General features: G+C 42.9%; 1 protein-coding gene across 2 annotated transcripts in view; it reads right to left on the bottom strand.

The window, feature by feature from the left end:
- LOC136849338 (ubiquitin-protein ligase E3B) overlaps positions 1-18748 on the bottom strand; it is a 961194-nt gene that overhangs the window by 721969 nt on the left and 220477 nt on the right. For both annotated transcript variants that reach the window (XM_067122700.1, XM_067122699.1), the window contains exon 7: positions 1080-1271. In XM_067122700.1, the coding sequence (XP_066978801.1) occupies positions 1080-1271 (192 nt within the window). The remainder of the gene's footprint in view (positions 1-1079; positions 1272-18748) is intronic.

Below are 18748 nucleotides of genomic sequence, written 5' to 3'. Positions count from 1 at the left end.
AATTAGGTGAATTATGGGTAATCTGCTACTACCAAATGATCAGCAAGAGGGAATAAAGCAAAGATTATAGCTTGGGAAGAATATATGATTCAAAATGAACATGAAAACTACAGCAATATTCCCAAGTAAATGAAACTGCAGAAGTGATTTAAACACCATTCCCACTGACAATGAGGCAGTTTCTATCACTTGGAAACACTCAGGAACTTGGATCCATGCTCCAAGAAATGGAAGGGGCATCTCTTCTTCTGGGTTTTGTTTGGGAATTACTCATACCAGATATCTGGCTTTTGGGAATTACTCATACCAGATATCTGGCTACCGTAAAGTAATGGGTTAGTGTCTGAGCAGATCATTTCATTAGCACTAAGTGGTGTAAAATGCAAAGGGTTTGGAATGAGAGAAACCTGCAACCATATAAAAGGTTGCAAAGAAAGACAGAATATCACAACTAAGAACAGAATAAAGACAAACAAAAAATAAAAAGTGAATAAAAAATACGACAACAAGCAAAATCCATACTTACTACAGTATTTATATGGTCATCCACACCACAATGAAGAGTAAACTCACATAGGGCACTGGTTTGTCCAGTGTAAGAAAAAAATATGTACATAATCCTAAACAAAATATGTCCTGATAAGTGACTCCACCCATTCAGGAATACAGTACATGTAGGCAAATATTAAAATACATACATAAGTATATTAGAAAATGGTAAAACCTTAAAAAATAAACTAAAAAAAACACAAGAAAAATGTGAATCAGAAAAGGAAAATTCGAAAAGTAAATGATACACGGTGTGGAACAGATAACTTTTAAGCATCTGTTGACAACAATTACGAAACCCAAAAAGATTCTTTACCCTTTTTTCTTTGATGAATGGTACATAGTTTTCTTGGTTACTGCCACTAACTATGCCAAAGAAAATATATTTCTTTTCTTACATTTATTAAAAGCTAAAATCTATTTTGCTGAAAAAATAAGTTTCTCCTTATGTGAACTTTTTACCATTACTGCACAAAATTCCAAAAACTTTTCTGTAAAATTACAACTACATTCACAAATGCAATGCTTACATTGAACTTGGGAAAGGCTAAGGTAGGAAATGCTGATTCCCTTTCTTCATATGCTAAATGTATGAGATTTGCTAGGAGACACAAGGCATACGAGCCTTCTAAAGTATTGAAAATGATCCTCAAGTTCTGCTCGGTCTGAACAAACTCAACAACTCGTTCAAAGATACCATGCTTGCGAAACATCTGCAATGCCTGAAACAAAATAAGAACAATTCAATGAAAACACGAACTTCTCTCACCTACCTCATATAATTTCATCCCATTTCTAGCAGAAAATATTAAACATAAAATACACACACACCACCATGTTGAAAACCATAACAAAAACTACATAGAATCCTTGAAAAAAAGGGAATGTAAGATGTCAGAATGGGTAATTTTCACAAGAATCTTACACTGAAGTGGCAAAAGTTTTTGCTGCTGCATGCAAAACTGAACATTAGTGCAAACAACCTGCACAGTTTTTCTCGCATTAGCAGGCAACCTGAGCAAATGGCTCATCTCAGTCGATAGTATGTACCAGTCAGGAACAGAATGTTGAGTTATATTAAATTTAAAAGTCTTTATAAATTAATTATGTATCGGATTTACTTCTTATTTTTAATAATTGATATGGACAACAGAATAATATACGTAAATTTATAATTTTGCAATTTTCCACAGGAAAAATAACTGTGTATAATGAAGGCTGAAAGTGGCAGCATCATTCCTGAATCTCTCATAGATTTTATTGAAATCCAAATGAATGAGACTGCTTGGGCAAGTAAAATTCAAAGGCTATAGTAACAGATTAAACCTATGTGTTTTTATGATTATCTTACGTATATTTAAATGTAGCTGTATTTGTATGTATGTAAACTTGTGCTCTATAGAAATCCAAACTGCTTGACTGATCTAGGCGAAATTTTGCATGCGGCCCTCATTTGGCCCAAGGAAGGTTTTTGCGTACGTTTCAAACCTGTACACATGCCTTCCAGAGTACTTTATTTATTGCAGGTCCCAGCAAATACCCAGCCATACCAAAGCATTTTGAACTAGTGTGAAACATGGAGTGTTGGGAATGTAGGTTCGTACACTTTCCCATTCAATGCCGAGCTGAGTAATGTGACTGGAACTGCGGCCATGCTTAGAGAAATTTTCCTGCATCTCCTTTGAATTCTTTTGTCATGTAAACTGTGTGTACTACCATTGAAAATGCTTTTACTTCCTTTGAAAAATAATTGTCTAGAATTCATTGCTTTAAATAAACATATTAATCAAAACCACACCATGTGTTACTTCCTTTCTGAGGTAAATGATTGACTGTCATTCAGAGTTTTCCCCGGCAGCTCTGGGTTGGTCAGCTAGTAAACCATCTATGCAAGTCAGTTTTGAAATTAGAAAAAATATTCATTACAGAGCACAAGTTTACATACATACAAGTATAGTTACATTTAAATATATATATATATATATATATACATTTAAATATATATTTATATATATATATATATATATATATATATATATATATATATATATATATATATATATATATATATATATATATATATATATATATATATATATATATATATATATATATATATAAGATGATAATCATAAAAATACATAGGTCTAATCTGTTACTATAATACATCTATTCATGATTATGCATCATATATGTAATTCATTTTTAAAATGAGAACAAAATAATATTGAACTTTCTGATAAAAAAAAAACAATATCAGACTATGTATGGTTATTCATTGCTCACATCCCATGAAAGCCAGTTCTGAAATGAAATTAGACTAATCCACACACAAATGAAACAATGGAACAGTAGTAAACTAAGGGTGTTTACTCCTCGTAACACATCATAAGGTCATTCCTACAATGAAAACAAATCAGTATTGAGCATTTTAATGAAACAGAGAAAAACAATAATCGGCCTATATATGTCAAGTTTGAAATTAAAACAAACAATTAGGAACTTAACTAACATAATTATTATCTTCCCATGGAACTCTTCCTTCATTCATAAAATATTCAATAAACATTATAAAAGTCCTTAGGGTCAAATTTAAATTCTTTTAACAAACTCACATGGGAGTATTGAATTTTTTCTTAAACCACTCTTGCACTGGATGTCTTACTCGACGTTTATTTATTTTTTTTTCTTATGCTATCAGCAAGCCAATTACAGCGAGAGTATTGCCTGTATCGTTAGTGCTGAAGGTCTGCCTTCATAAACCGACTGAGCAGGCATAACTGCGCAGGTATGACTGAACATCAGTGGTGGCCTTAAGACAGGCCAACCAATACCAAGGAATTCTCTGAGTTAGTCTTGGCCAGAATAGTGGTTGTTATCAGTGGTAAGAGTAAAAATGGACTCATTGCAGGAGGGCTCTTTTCCCTGCCTACAGTAATTACCATGGTTTTTCCATTACCATTAACACACACAAGGAAACAGCGCTCGAGTCGGCCAAGTTCAACACTATTTGTCAAGTCAGTGAAAGAAAACAGCATCAAATTCCCATGTATTTTCATCTGGGAAAGTCGATGGGTCTGAAGACTTGCTGCAGCTACAAAACATAGGTTTTTCCTATGTCAAAACTTATTTTCTGATAGCTTAGCAACAGTTCATCCTCAAAGGAGCACATAAAAGAATCCCAACAACCCACATGAATAACTGGTCTATTGTAAAGTCATGCAGAGTGATTACTAACCTTCATTCATTCAGGATTCCAATTTGGAATTAACAATGAAGGATGGAGAAAGAACCCAAATATGTGTTACTTGTATAGCTCTAGGGTTACTTAATTGAATATGTAAGGGAGGGATCCAGTATAACCCCTCTGCCTAAACAATTAACGATGGTGCAAAAAGTGCCATTTGAGAAGGCAGATGACATCCAGGTACCTGAAATGACCTGGATGGCATAATACAGTAAATACGGTAAAGCCCCATATTCATAGGGATGCATACCACACACACCCCCCCTGCAAATAGCTAAAATCTGTGAAGACTTAAAACCCCTCTAAAAACACTTAGAACTGCCTATTTTGATAGTTTAAACACAAAAAAAACTCTAAAATGCTCATACCTGAGTATTTTAATATTTTTATCACAAAAAGTGCATTTAGTCATGAAAATAGGAAAATACAGTAATTAGTGAGCATTTCTCAGTGAAAAATACAGCGAATGGGCAAATTTTCCGTGAATAATGAGTAGATACATTCCACAGAGAAATCTGCAAATACACGAGTCTGCAAATAGTGAGACCACGAATACGGGAGGTTTACTGTATCTTATCAATAATACTGAGTTCTCCAAGAAGAATGAGGGATTCCCTCTTCAACAGGTCCACATGTGGTTAGAACAACTGATGCCAACGAAACTGATATCTTCATCCGCTGTTTTATTGGAATAAACTTATGATGGTTGGGCCAATTTGGGGCTACCAGGCAGTGTTTCCATTCAAGATTAACAAACTGTTCAACTCTTTCAAAAATCTGGAACAATGGAGGGAATGAACAGAATGCCCTACGAGTAAGAACATCCAGGTTTGGAGACACATACACTGGAGTTAATAGTTCCCTTGTCTAGCAAAGCAGGTCCACTTCCAAATGTGGAAACAGGTTGGCAGTCCCTTGTAACGAGCATCTGACCAACATGCACTTAAAGACATAGTCTGCCTCAACAGGGAATCTGTAGTCACACTGAGTGACTGCATAAGGTGGAATGATTAAAAATGCTCTTCCTTCCCAAAGATATCTATAGGATTGACAGTATGATTGAATTAGAAGGAGCTGCACTTCCCGAAAGGTACCAACTGTCACACTGTCTAGGACAGGGGTTCTCAACCTTTTTAATATTATGTACCCCTTGAAGTCTTTCAGTACTGGTCACATACCCCTTCTGGAGCAGACAAAATTTTCTATTAATGAGAGTATGTCACTATGCGGTAGTGTTGACAGGAACTAGTACTTCACAGGGAAACAGTATGTGACTGGCTGCTAGCATGCAATACACTTACTAAAATATAACTATATCAGACAGTTTTCAATCATTGTGGTAGTGAACTAGTACTGCTTGCAGCTAGTTGCAACTGGTAACCAGTAACAGTGATAGGTAAGTCAGTGTGTGTTGATAGGATATAAAAATAATAAAACAAAACTAAATCAGACACATTTATCCAACAACTGTGACTGTGAGGTAGTGGTGCTATACAGTAAGCCACCCGTATTCGTGGGGAATGCATTCCAGACCCACCCGTGAATAGCTAAAACCCACGAATACTTAGAACGCCCCCCTCTAAAAATGTTTATAACTCTACCATGAAAGGTCAAACACCAAAGCATGCCTAAAAATACCAGCCTACAACAAATATACATTAAACTATTACTTTATTGCTGTATTAATCTTTGATATATTATTATTAATATAATTTCCAAGCCATCTTAAACATTTTATCGTTAAAAATATACGTATGTACTGTATGGCTTACAGCTGTAGGTGAAAATAATCCAGTCCCCCCCTACGTATTCAGCCATGTACATTTTCTTTCATACTGTTACAAGCTGTCCCATTTTCTTTCAGAGGGGAACCATTGGTATTTATACGTAACTCACAAACAGAGAGAGACAAAAAAATAAAATAAATACGTATGCACATTTAAAAAAATTTAATACTACGTACATACTAAGATTACCACGTACGTAAATCATACGGGTACTCATCAGTGATGAATGCTGATTAAAGATGATGATGATGAATTAGCTGTGCAGTCCGATGAATGACGAAGATATGACTGCACAGCAAAGCAGAGGAGTTACAACTCATCTGAGGGGACCTCTTCACCTTAAGGAGGTACTTTGGGAGGCACTTCTTCAGTTGATTTGGGAGGCACTACTTCAGGCGTTGAGGCACTTCTTCAGGTGATTCAGAGGCTACTTCCGGGTGATTTGGGAGGCTATGGAGGGCCTTCTTCGTCCGTTTGATGAACATGGTGATAGGCAGCTGCTGTTGCTGCTTCTTCATGGTGGTGAGGGCTTGATTATAGGGCTCCAATGCTAAATCAAGGATGTTTGAAAACTTTAAGGAGCATTCCATATAAGGATCCCATGTTGAAACATACTCCTGCGTATCCTTAATCATTCTCTTAACGTGGGACAGATGTTCCCAAGTCAGGCTCCCCTCCTCTTCCTCCTGCTCCTCCCCTGAACCTGGTGTATCTTCTTCCTCACTGAGTTCTTCGTTGGAGGGGTGGATAGAGCTGTCGCCTGGCACGCTGTTGGCCCAGCGTTCGACTCTCCTACCCGGCTAATGAAGAATTAGAGGAATTTATTTCTGGTGATAGAAATTAATTTCTCGTCAAAATGTGGTTCGCATCCCACAATAAGCTGTAGGTCCCGTTGCTAGGTAACCAGTTGGTTCTTAGCCACATAAAATAAATCTAATCCTTCAGGCCAGCCCTAGGAGAGCTCTTAATCAGCTCAGTGGTCTGGTTAAACTAAGATATACTTAACTTAACTTCTTCCTCACTGGCAGACTTTGTCAGGTCTTCCAAATCCTGGTCTGTCAGGGGGTCAGAGTGGGCATCAATGAGGGTGCCGACTTCATCCTCGATGACGTCCTTGAAGCCTTCTCCACCTAGAATCCTCGCAAACTGGACAGCCTTATTAATGGCCGAATGTTGAATTTCTTCAGGAGAGAAGCTCCTGTAGTCATGAACACACTCCAGCCACAACTTGTTCCAGCATGCATTCAGGGTCTCCTTCTTCATGTCATTCAGTGATCAATTGATGATGGTCTGACATGTGGCAATCGTGAATTTATGCCAATAGTCTTTTAGCTTAAATTCACTGTCATTGTCCATTGCATTCACAAGGTACTGGAGGGAGTTCCCAGTATAGAGTGCCTTGAAGGCACGGATCACGCCCTGGTCCATAGGATGGAGGAGAGAGGTGGTGTTGGGAGGGAGGAACTCAAGCTGGACTCCCTTGTAGTAAAGACCGAAAGGGTGGCCACCAGCATTATCCATGATCAGCAACACCTTGAACTCCATGCCCAAGTCATTCAGGTATTGCCCAACTTGAGGGATGAAGCTCTGATGGAACCAGTACTCTGTAAGGACTTTGGTGATCCAGGCCTTGGGGTTATGCATCCAGAACACAGGAAGCAATGCCTTGTTCTTATTCTTAAGGGCCCTGGGGTTTGCAGCCTTGTAAATGAGGCCTGGTTTAAGTATGAAACCAGCTGCATTCCTACACATGATGAGGGTAACCCTATCCTTCTGGGCCTTCTACTCAATGATTTTCTTGAAGGTCTCCGGATATTTCGTGACTTCTTCAATGTCTGCAGAGGCTGATTCCCCATGCAGAGTACAATAATAGACTTTAGGTGAAACCACTTTTGAAATCGGTGGAACCACCCCCTGCTGGACTGGGAACCTTGAGGCGCTAATGATGGTCCTACTTGGGGCTCTTCCTCCTCTTCTTCTTCTTCTTCTTCTTCTGCTTCTGTAGGCACTGGTTCATCGAAGCCTAAGAATTCTAATTCCCCTTATTCAACACCTTCCTCTGCCTGTACTATGTCGTCGCCTTCCTTAGCAGTTGATAACTGCTGGTAGAGTTGTTGCGCTTTCTTGCGAATGATGTTGGAGTCGAGAGGCATGTTCTTCTTCCAGCAGTCCTTTGTCCAGAATGCCAACGCAGATTCCATCTTCATGATTGTTTTACCCCGCACTGTTGCAACTGTCTTTGCACTACTGAAGTAACTCATACTCACACACTTTCGTATCTCTGCCTCTTTCTTCTTTTAACATTAAAATGGCAGCCAACCACAGCAAAACTTTTGCCCTTCTTTAACATATCAAGAACTTTCACCTTCTCCTCGAGTTTCATAACCGTCTCCTTTCTTTGTAGACTCTTTGCCAGAAGCCTTAGAAGGAGCAGGGCGTTTTTTAGGAGGCACTTTAGGGCCGAATATCGCTGATGCACAAAGATCAAGAAACCAAACACAAAGAAGCGCAATTTCACATGGTAAGAAGATGCTGTGAACTACACATGAACTGAGAAGGATGCCATAGATGCGGTCTCCCAGAATTCCATGTTCGCAAGTTGGTCGTGAATGTTCAGCCAATCAATGCCAAGTGAACAGCCAATGAGCGCTGAGGAAATTCGAGTATCATTGGTCTGGGTACACAGCATCCAGCATCCCGAGTTCTTTACATTTGCGAAGAGGTGGCTTGGGTGAAGTAATTTTAAGAAAAACAAATACAGTGAACCCTCGTTTATCGTGGTAGATAGGTTCCAGAACTGGCCGCGATAGCTGAAAATCCGCGAAGTAGGGACACCATATTTACAGTATTTATTTAAAGTATTCAGACTTTTAAAACCCTCCCTTTACATAGTACTGTTAACAAACCACCCTTTACAGTAATGTACAGATATCTACAATACGTACATACAGTACACAGGCACAAATGATAAGCAATAAAACAGTAAGTGAACATAAAAAATAGAAAGATTGTTATGGTGCATACTGTACAATTGTACAGTATTTTACTCACCACGATAGAGTTGGAAGTTACAATAAAGCCCTCCTCGTATGTACTGTTAACAAACCACCCTTTAATGTACAGAACACTTAATGCATGTACAGTACCTAATCTAAAACAGGCACTAATATTAAAATGTTAGAATATTAAAGTATATAAAGAAATAAAGATTGTTACTGTACCCACCATGAAAGAAGTTGAAGAAAAACTTGAATGATGATGGCGATGAACTTGCTGCACAGTAGAAATGATGACGATGAAGCTGATGATGTCTTCTACTGTGCAGCCAATGATTGTATTTTACGTCTCTTCAGACTGAGGTGTCTTTTCCTGGGACACCTCTTCAACTTCTTCCTGGGACACTTCTTCAATTTCTTCCGAAGGCATAGTAGCAGGAGGAACTGGCTCTTTTTTGTGAGGCTGGAAGAACATTGTGATCGGAAGTTGCTGCCGCTGCTTCTTTTTTCGATCGAAGAGCATCCTGTAGGGAGTCATGTCTTCATCGATTTTGTTGCAGAACTGCAGAGAACGAACCATATCCTCGTCCCATTCTTGTGACAATTCTTTCAGCTCCTTCGCTAGGTTGCAGAGCTTGGCAAGCCGTTCTAATGTTAAGCCTGTTTCTTCGACAACTTCTTGGGTCTCTTCTTGTGGTTCATTTTCTTCCTCACTGGCTGATTTTGTCAGGTCTTGAGGTCTCGTCAGTTAGCGGCTGGGAATGGCAGTCCAACAACTCGTCCAACGTCTTCCGTCGTCATGTCGCCAAACCCGTCACCTCCAATTATCGCAGCCAACTGCACAGATTTCCGTACTGCAGAGTGTTGAATCTCGGCAGGCGTAAATCCCTCGTCATCGTAAACAATCTCGGACCACAACTTCCTCAGGCTCGCGTTAATGGTAGCAGATTTCATTTCTTGCAGTGCCTTCTGGATGTTCTGAAGGCACGTGGCAATTGTGTACTGCCGCCAGTACGCCTTCAAATTGAATGTTTCATCCTCATCTTCTTGGGCGGCATCCACACACGCAACGAGGTCCGCCAAGGTATTCTTCGTGTAGAGGGCCTTGAACGCCCTGATAACCCCTGGTCCATCGGTTGAATTAAGGGCGTTGTGTTGGGTGGCAGGAACTCAACCTGAATGCCCTCATGCGAAAGATCAGTCAGCGTGTCCACCAGCATTATCCAACAGGAGAATGATCTTAAATGGCAAGCCCTTCTCTAAGAGATATTTACTGACTTGTGGGATAAAACACTGGCGGAACCAGTTGGAGGTCAGCATCTTCGTAATCCATGCTTTTGGATTATGCATCCAATACACGGGAAGGAGATTCTTATTTTTATTTTTCAAAGCACGAGGTTTTTTCGACTTATAAATAAGCCCTGGCTTTAGCAAAAATCCGCAGCATTGCCACACATCACAAGGGTAACACGATCTTTGAATGCTTTAAAGCCAGAGGCTTTGGCTTCTTCTTTGAACAGGAAAGTTCGCGATGGCATTCTCTTCCAAAACAAACCCGTCTCGTCCATATTAAAGACTTGTTTGGGCTTGTATCCACCTTCAGTGATAATATTCTTGAACGTCTCATTCGCGTAAGTTTCAGCAGCGACCGTGTCAGCGGAAGCAGCCTCGCCATCCAGGGAAACACTTTTCAGGCCGAAGCGTTTCTGAAACTTGGCGAACCATCCTTTGCTGGCGGTAAAATGTCGTGTCTGAGGCTGGGAATCAGTGGATGTCCCTGCTTGAGGTTCATCTACATCATCTTCGTCGTCTTCCTCTTCTTCTTCAGCGTGGTCGCCATCATCTTGAGGTTCCTTTGCCGCGAAATTCTCATACAACCTCAAAGCCTTGGTTCGGATGGTGTTCGTATCCAAGGCTATTTTCTTCTTCTGGCAGTCGGCAATCCAGATTGACAAAGCACCTTCCATACGGACGATCGTTTTATTACGAGCCGTAACAACTCGCTTTGCTGACTTGCTAAAGGTGATGGCAGCCGTCTTCCTAATCTTCGCCTCATCCTTCTTAATGTAGCGAACGGTGGATTCGTTCACTCCAAAATGGCGGGCCACGGCCCACAGAACTTCTCCCTTCCTTCAACATATCGAAAGTGTCACCTTCTCAGCAATCGTCATCATTTTCCGTTGGCGTTTAGGCTCAGTACCAGCCTTAGCAGAAGCAGAACGCTTGGGAGCCATTGTAGGGGTTAAACAAAGTTAAAAAAAGTTCAACTTCAAACACACACTGTCACGCACAGCACTGGTAATGTAAACAGCATCTATCTACAGAGAGAGCGGAAACGGCGTGGCAGCGAGAAGATGCTGCGGGTCAGAGACAAGGGAAGCTGCTGCGGGTCGGAGAAATGGTCAAAACACCAATCACAGGCGAGATTACCAAACTTGGGAGCTGATTCGTCATCTATCACCAATGGAACCAATCACTGCCCATCTTACATGCTAGTTTCAAATTCAAATATACTTTACGCTATTTTATGCTTTTTTTGTTGTAGTAGTATAGGTTTATTCGAGATGTGATTTTTGCAACAAACAATATTATTGGATGCAGTACAAAAGATTCATGGAAAAGATGCACATTCATTACATTTGTATTTTATAATTAGTATATATGTAGCCATCAGCAGCCTTACACCATTCAAATATGACAATGTCAGACTGCATCTGATTAGCATTTCATGTTCAGTTTAATTTTACTAGTACTATAATGAATTATCGTATGATCACATTCTCTTTTTGTTTAATTTCATTTTGTACTGAATTATATGTCATAATGCAATGAACCAACAGTACTAGCAGATATTAATAATTATTAATGGAATTAATGAAATATTTGGGTCTTCATATATCGCGACTATTTTTGAAATTTCCGGAAAATCCGCTATATATTTTCTCTTATAATATACATACGTAATGGAAAAAATCCGCGAAGTTGTGAATCCGCGATAGTCGAACCGCGAAGTAGCGAGGGTTCACTGTATATGTTATTGAAATTTTGCTGTGTTTACATTAACCCTTAAACGCCGAGCATCTATTTACAAAAGTGTCTGCCGTATGCCGGCGCTGAGCCTCTATTTACAAAAGTGTCTGCCGTATGCCGGCGGCGTTTGGGAGTTAGCGCTAAGCGGAAAAAGTTTTTAAAAAAATCACAGCACACTTATTTTTAAGATTAAGAGTTCATTTTGGCTCCTTTCTTTGTCATTGCCTGAAGTTTAGTATGCAACCATCAGAAATGAAAAAAAATATCATTATCATATATAAATATTGAAATATATGACAGTGCAAAAAAAAATTTCATATATAATTGTATACAAATCGCACTGTGAGCAAAACGGTTAAAGCTAATGAGTTTTTTTTTTTTTTGTATTGTACACTAAATTGCGATGATTTTGGTATATAACAAATTGTAAAACGATCAAAGCAACACAAAGAAAATATCATCACAATATGATGAATGAATTCGCAACGCACGGATATAAAAAAAGTTTTTTCAAAAATTCACCATAAATCGAAATATTGTGCTAGAGACTTCCAATTTGTTGCAAAATGAAGGTAATTGATTGAATATAACTAGACTGTAAGTTGTTTTAGCTTACAATTGCAGTTTTCGACCATTTCGGTCGAGTTAAAGTTGACCGAAGGTCAAACTTTTTCTATTTATCGTGATTTCTGAGTTCAGCCCCGTGTCACCCGGTGAAATTCCATTCTTACACAAATTTCTAGGTATAAATATTGCTAAATATACCAGAGAAAAAAGCTTTCAGGAATGCTGGAGTTACTACCCCCAGATCGAGCATCTTCAATGAAGACGTCGGTATAACCAAGGGTGAGTGAAGGTATCACAACCACAGAGCCACACTCGATAGACATCCCCATGTCAAGATCCCCGGGAAGAGCGAGGGGCTGTACCAGTGCCCATGCTCACCAGCCCGCCACGCAGCGACTCCAGCGCCATCTGAACTCATTCCATTTCTAGCATTTGATTGTGACGCTTGCCATTTTTTGTTTGGCATCGTATTTGGCTTATTTTCATCTGCAACATGTCGTCGAGCAGCTTTACCGTTTCCAAGTTAAGTACCATCTTATTGTGGGGTTGTTTTATGATCAGTTGGCTGTCTTAGCTCGTATTTATTATTATACGTGGCTTTGTTATGACGCTACGGCGTCCCCCAGCCAGCCATGTTGTCCACGAGGTTTACCCGTCCAGCTTGTTCTGTTTGGGTTTTTCCTAGTCGGCTCATGTCTTATCCTTCCCCCTAGGTTTCATCCTGGTGGTTTTTCCTAAGCTGGGTTGTTTCGGTTTCTCTCTAACAATAATGTTTTTGATCCGTACCTTAGGGGTTCCCGCATCGGGTTCCCATTATATTCCCGCTTAGGCGTCTCCCCAGGATGTTTCCTCTTGGAAAGTTTAGCTATATATTAATTTGTTTTATTATTATTTTGCTAGTGCTCGACATCATGCTGTTAACCTGCATTGTCTAGTTCCGTGGGGACGTCAGGCTCATCCTGTCGCCTCCCTCGGTTAGGCTATGCGCCGAACACAAGCATATTTCTGAGCTCGGCCCCGTGTCACCCGGTGAAATTCCATTACTAACTCGAATTTCTAGGTATAAATATTGCTAAATATACCAGAGAAAAAAGTTTTCAGGAATGCTGGAGTTACTAGCCCCAGATCGAGTGTCTTCTAATGAAGACGTCGGTATAACCAAGGGTGAGTGAAGGAATCACAACCACAGAGCCACACTCTATAGACATCCCTATGTCAATATCCCCGAGAAGAGTGAGGGGCCGTACCAGCGCCCACGCTCCCCAGCCCGCCACGCGGCGACTCCAGCGCCATCTGAACTCATTCCATTTCTAGCACTCGTTTTGATCGCAGATTTGTTTGTGGCTTGTGTTTTTTGGCGTGAATTGCCTTTATTTCACCATGTCGTCAAGCACCTTTACTGTTTCCAAGTTAAGTACCATATTCTTGTGGGGTTTTTATGATAAGTTTGGCTGTTTTACATCGTATTTAGATATTATACGTGAATCTTGTTGGGACGCTGCGGCGTCCCCTTGTCAGCCATGTCGACCGCGAGGTTCGCTCGTTCAGCTTGTTCTGTTCGGGCTTCTCTTGGTCGGTTACTTTTTTTTATCATTCCCCCAATAGGATTCATCCTGGTGGTCTTGCCTGGGTTGGGTCTTTGGGATATCCTCTAAAGTTAATTTCGAGAACTTCCCATCATAGGAGTTCTTACATTTAGGTTCCCGTAGTATTTTCCGCCTAGGTATCTCCCAGGATGTTTTCCTATTAATTATGGTCATTATAGATTTCTATTATGTTTATGCTTGATGTCATGTTTTATTATATTTAAATCTTATCATTATTACCGCGAGCGTCAGGTACAGTCCTATCTGTTTACTTCCTGTCGCTTTGTTGGTTAGGCTATGTGCCAAGCACAAGCCGATATCATGTCTAGTGTATATATTTAGTAATGGTGGTTATTTACTTATTATTTATTTATTATTTCTGGTTAACATCCCTGTCCTAGCCCTGCCTAGTGCAAGGTTAGGCTTTCCTGGTAGCCTTTTTGACCTCCCTCTCTCCCTTGTATCCTGGAGTAGGTTAGGTGAGAGGAGGGGATCAGCAGATGGAGGGAGTTTCTGTTGTTGTTCCGTCCACCGACCCTGTTTGGGTGGTGGAGTGAGACCCCATTGTCCTCCCCTTCTTTTCGGAGGGGTAGAGGTTTTCCCTTGGGTGTGTCTCTCCACGCTATTTTAGCATTCCCTTACCTTACGGTTCTGGCTGGCCTTCAACACAGGTTTTTCTCTCCCCTGTTGGTTCTACATCCCTCCCTTTCATTCTCCCCTTCGTATTTTATAGACTGTGTCTATTACAGGATGTCTGAGTGGGGGTCATAGGCTACTTCCTTTTCCCTTCCTGTTAGGGCAGGCCTAGAGCTCTCCCTACTTGGGTATCACTTTACCTAGTACGGCCTGGGATTTCAGTTGAGATGGGTACACATCTTCCCTAGTCTCCTGTTTTCCTCTTCTCTGGTCTAAGCCCTTCCTTACTTAGCTTTTCCCCTTCCCTAGCCTACCCTATGTCAATTCCTTGTCATCTCTCATGGTGTGACATCGGTCCCGATGTTCTCCCGAGTGCTTGGGTCCTCCCTGGTGGAGGGATTCGCTCCCTCCCAGGGATGGTTCCTGGTGACAACCGTTTTGACTTTATGTTTCGTTTTCCCGCTCTCCTCGGATCGAGTGGGTCTTGAACATTTTCAGGGTTATCCTTCCCCTCCCATCATCCCTGGTCCTCCCTTTGCCTCCCGCATTCGCCTCAGGCGTCTGGGTCATTCTAGTCGGAATTGATTGGCGCGTACACCTGCCCATGTGGGTCCAGTTGTGTTCTGCCTCTTCCTTCTTGTGTACCCTAGCGATAGAGGCTTGGGATCTCCGGTAGTAATGGTACCGGACTTGAGGGACTCTACCTCATAGTGGCATTGTTAACTAGTTTCTTTACCACCCTCTATGTGTATACACTTGTTACTGGTCCCAGCGGCTTAACCCGCCGTCGGGTTGATATGTTTGCTTTAATCTTATATCAGAGTCCGGTGATCCTTCCTTGGGTTCCGCCGGTTTCATTACTGGCGGTCCTTGTGGTGAGGGTCCTGTCGATTCAACTCTCTTTCGTTCCGCCGGAGTATTCCGCAGTCGGGAGGTTTTCTGTTTACCATATGTTTGTTGCTGGTCCCCGACGGCTTAACCCCGCCGTAACAGATATATGAGTGTTGCTGGTCCCCGGCGGCTTAACCCTGCCGTCGGGTTGTTATATGTTTGATTTCTTTAATATTATATCAGAGTCCGGTGATCCTTCCCTTGGGTTCCGCCGTTTTTATTTCTGGCGTTCCTGGTGGTAAGGGTCCTGTTGATTCAACTCTCGTTCCACCGGAGTAATCCGCAGTCGGGAGATTTTTCGCTACCATGTGTTTGTTACTGCTCCCGGCGCTTAACCCGCCGTCCGGGTTGAGAATTTTACTTTAATTTTATTTTAGCCCGGTGATCCTTCCCTTAGGTTCCGCCGTTTTTATTACTGGCGTTCCTGGTGGTGAGAGTCCCGTTGATTCATCTCTCGTTCCGCGGAAAATTCCGGCAGTCGGGAGGTGATGCTCACCATATGTTTACTGTCCCCGCGCTTTGTCTTAACCCGCTGTCGGGTTGATTTGTTTACTTTAAGTTTCTTTGCTTAGTAGGTCCGTCTCTGACGGGTTTTTTTCATTCCACCGGAGTTCTCCGGTAGTATGGTATGAAAATACTTATCCCTACATAGTTTAAGTTTCTTAGAGTGGTAGATTCATGTACTTTTCACACTTACAGACTGTTCGTTGTGAGGAGCCCGGATGTGCCACCATCCTCCACCAACCCTACGGGCATGTGGTGTGCCGGACTCATGCTGGCTGTGCAGTCCGGCTTGATGACTTGATCGTCTGGCATCCGGACGGCTGTGAGGTTTGCTTCGCATCGTATGGATGTCTCCAGGACGAGTCGGTAAGCTAATTACTTCCGCTTTACCACATTAGTCAGAGTTTGTTATTTGGTCACATTTGGCTCTTATATAAACACGGTATTAGCCCTTCTTTGACACTCTGCCCCCTTTCAGGTTGACGAGTCCTTCAAGAAAGAGGCCTTGGGGTCTCTCCGCGCTTGGGTAGCTGGGTTCGGGAGGAATGTCCCGTCGGGGAAACCCTATATCCTCGATGAAAAGCTGAGGGACCTGCTTTATCCCAGCGCCCGGATCACTGCGGCCGTACCTTCTGATGTGGCCGCACCTATCATCGACCAGATCCGGGCCGCGACCCAGCCCTTGCAAGGGGACCCCCTACACTCGGGGGATTACAGAGTCGTCGCTGCGCTCGACCTGGATCTCGAGCCGATGGTCACCGAGCAGGACCAGGGGGTAGGTATTGAGGTAAGTGAGGCAGTGGGGGCGGGCGCCCTCCGTAATCCCCCTCCTTCATCATCCTCTTCCTTTCAGGCCTTCACCAAACCTGCTATCTTGAGGGACAGAGTTCAGTCTACTGTCCCCAAGTTGAAGTCGTCGTTGAAGGCGAAGGGCTACAAGTCCTCGTCTTCACGAAAAGCCTCTCCTTTCCCCCCGTCGAAGCCAAAGGGTGCTGACCCTTTGCCTTCCGGGAGCAAACAGAGTACCCCGGGCAAAGGAGCGAGTAGATGGGCATCCAAGTCCAGCCCTCCTCGCCAGCCTGCCTTTGACCCGGAGGCGTTTGCGGGGATATTGTTCAAGAGGTTCTCCACGGAGGTAGACACAAAACTAGATAAGCTTACTGAGAAGCTTCAAGATCATGAGAAGCTGATCGCTGATTTGTCGCGCTCCGGTGGTGCCGGGGTGCACTATCAGTTCCCCGACACCGCTGCCCTCCCTCCTTTTGACGTAAGGAACCCATGGCGGGTTGCTCTTCGTGCTGTCCAGCATGAAGGCACCTTGACCATTGAAGGCCTAGGTACCAGGAGTCTAGAAGAACTGGAGTTCTTCCCGGCTGATCTCTTGCCCTCCTACCCAGGCTTCGTTAGGCTGACGGAGGAAGCCTGGGTACGCTCAATTGAGGTCCCTACGGAGACGGTGATTTTCCCTAGGGATCAGGCGCAATCCGTTCTCCTGCGCACTTTTACCAGGTGGCAGGCGGAGGACACGGAGTTGACCCCCTTCAAGGGCAGCTTAAATATGTTTTCTCTTGGTGGTAGGCTACCCACCCCCTGTCTGAACAAAGTTACTTTTGCAACCGCTCAGGGTTGCTGGGAAGGCAAACCCTTGCCTCAGCTTCAGGAATTAGACCCTACATCTCTAATCTTCCCCGGGGGTGACGAGTTCTGGAGGAACGCTCCGTCCACATTTACTGTCGGTAAATTGGACGCCAGATTGCGCGTCAAAACCAGTTCAGAGAGCAGCTTCCTAAGCTCACAGAAGCTCTCCTGAAGGCTGAGTTCAAGCACGGTGTCGGTTGAGCCGGTCTTTGAACTCGCTGTGCCTGTCAGAAGCGACCGCCTCTCCTTTTCAGAGGAACCATTGTTTCAGGTTCTGACTAAATCCCTGTTAGCAGGGTTTCAGTCGGACCTGTTCGACTTCATGGTAGCAAAGATGAACTGCCGTAAGTTCATCTTCGCTGATGCCACCATTCGTCTTGAACCTGACAGGCTCATGAGGAGTTCTTTCTGGGGAACCAACCTTTTCCCAGACGATGAAGTCTCCGGTGTCCTGAGCGAAGCAACCAGGACCAACCAGAGTCTGCGCTCGGTGGGGTATCTCCGCTCTTAAACTGAAGACCTCCGAGTTTAGCGGTTCCCAGAATAGGCCTGGGAAACGTTACAGGAAGCGCAGGAGACCCCAGCATCAGGCGGTTGTTCAGGCAGTCCCGTTCTCAACGGTGAGCCAACCATCCACCTCCAAGGCCCAACCCCAACAGTATGTGCTGGTTCAACCAGCCCAACCCCTTGCTGCACCTACGTATGTCTCCTCGCCGCATACAACCCTACCTATGAGGGCCGTGGGGTTTTCACGGTCTTAATAGGAGCGCAAGGGGGTAGAGGTCGAGCCCCCTTCAGAGGCAGGGCTGAGCCTGTCTTCCGGAGGAAAAAGTGGCCACGGTAGAGGAAGCAAATCTGCTTCCTCTCACTGAGACCAGTTAGGTGGGTGAACACCTTTACTGGTTCAGAGACCAGTGGCCCTTCAGTCCCTGGACACACAGTATCGTGTCCAAAGGTCTGGGTTGGAACTGGATCAGGGTCCCCCCCCATGACCAGATTTTACCATCCTTCCTCCAAAAAGCCCTACAGGTCTTGGTGACGGAACTACTCAATAAATGAGCTATAAAGAAAGTGAGGCACCTCAAGTTTCAAGGCAGGCTTTTCACTGTCCCCAAGAAAGTTTCCGACCAGCAAATAGTGATTCTAGATGACCGAAGTTCTTGGGGTCGTTCGACTTTCAATTGAACAAGGAAAAGTCCCGCCTGACTCTGGAGTCTCGGTTTCACTGGCTGGGTATCAAGTGGGACCTAACCTCATTAACAGGTTATCTCTTCCGCCGCCAAGCGGAAGGAAATCTAATTCTACCAGAAAGTCCCT

This window comes from Macrobrachium rosenbergii, chromosome 20 (assembly GCF_040412425.1).
Source record: "Macrobrachium rosenbergii isolate ZJJX-2024 chromosome 20, ASM4041242v1, whole genome shotgun sequence".
In the NCBI taxonomy this organism is placed as follows: domain Eukaryota; kingdom Metazoa; phylum Arthropoda; class Malacostraca; order Decapoda; family Palaemonidae; genus Macrobrachium; species Macrobrachium rosenbergii.
This window is presented reverse-complemented; position numbering and strand designations above follow the sequence as displayed.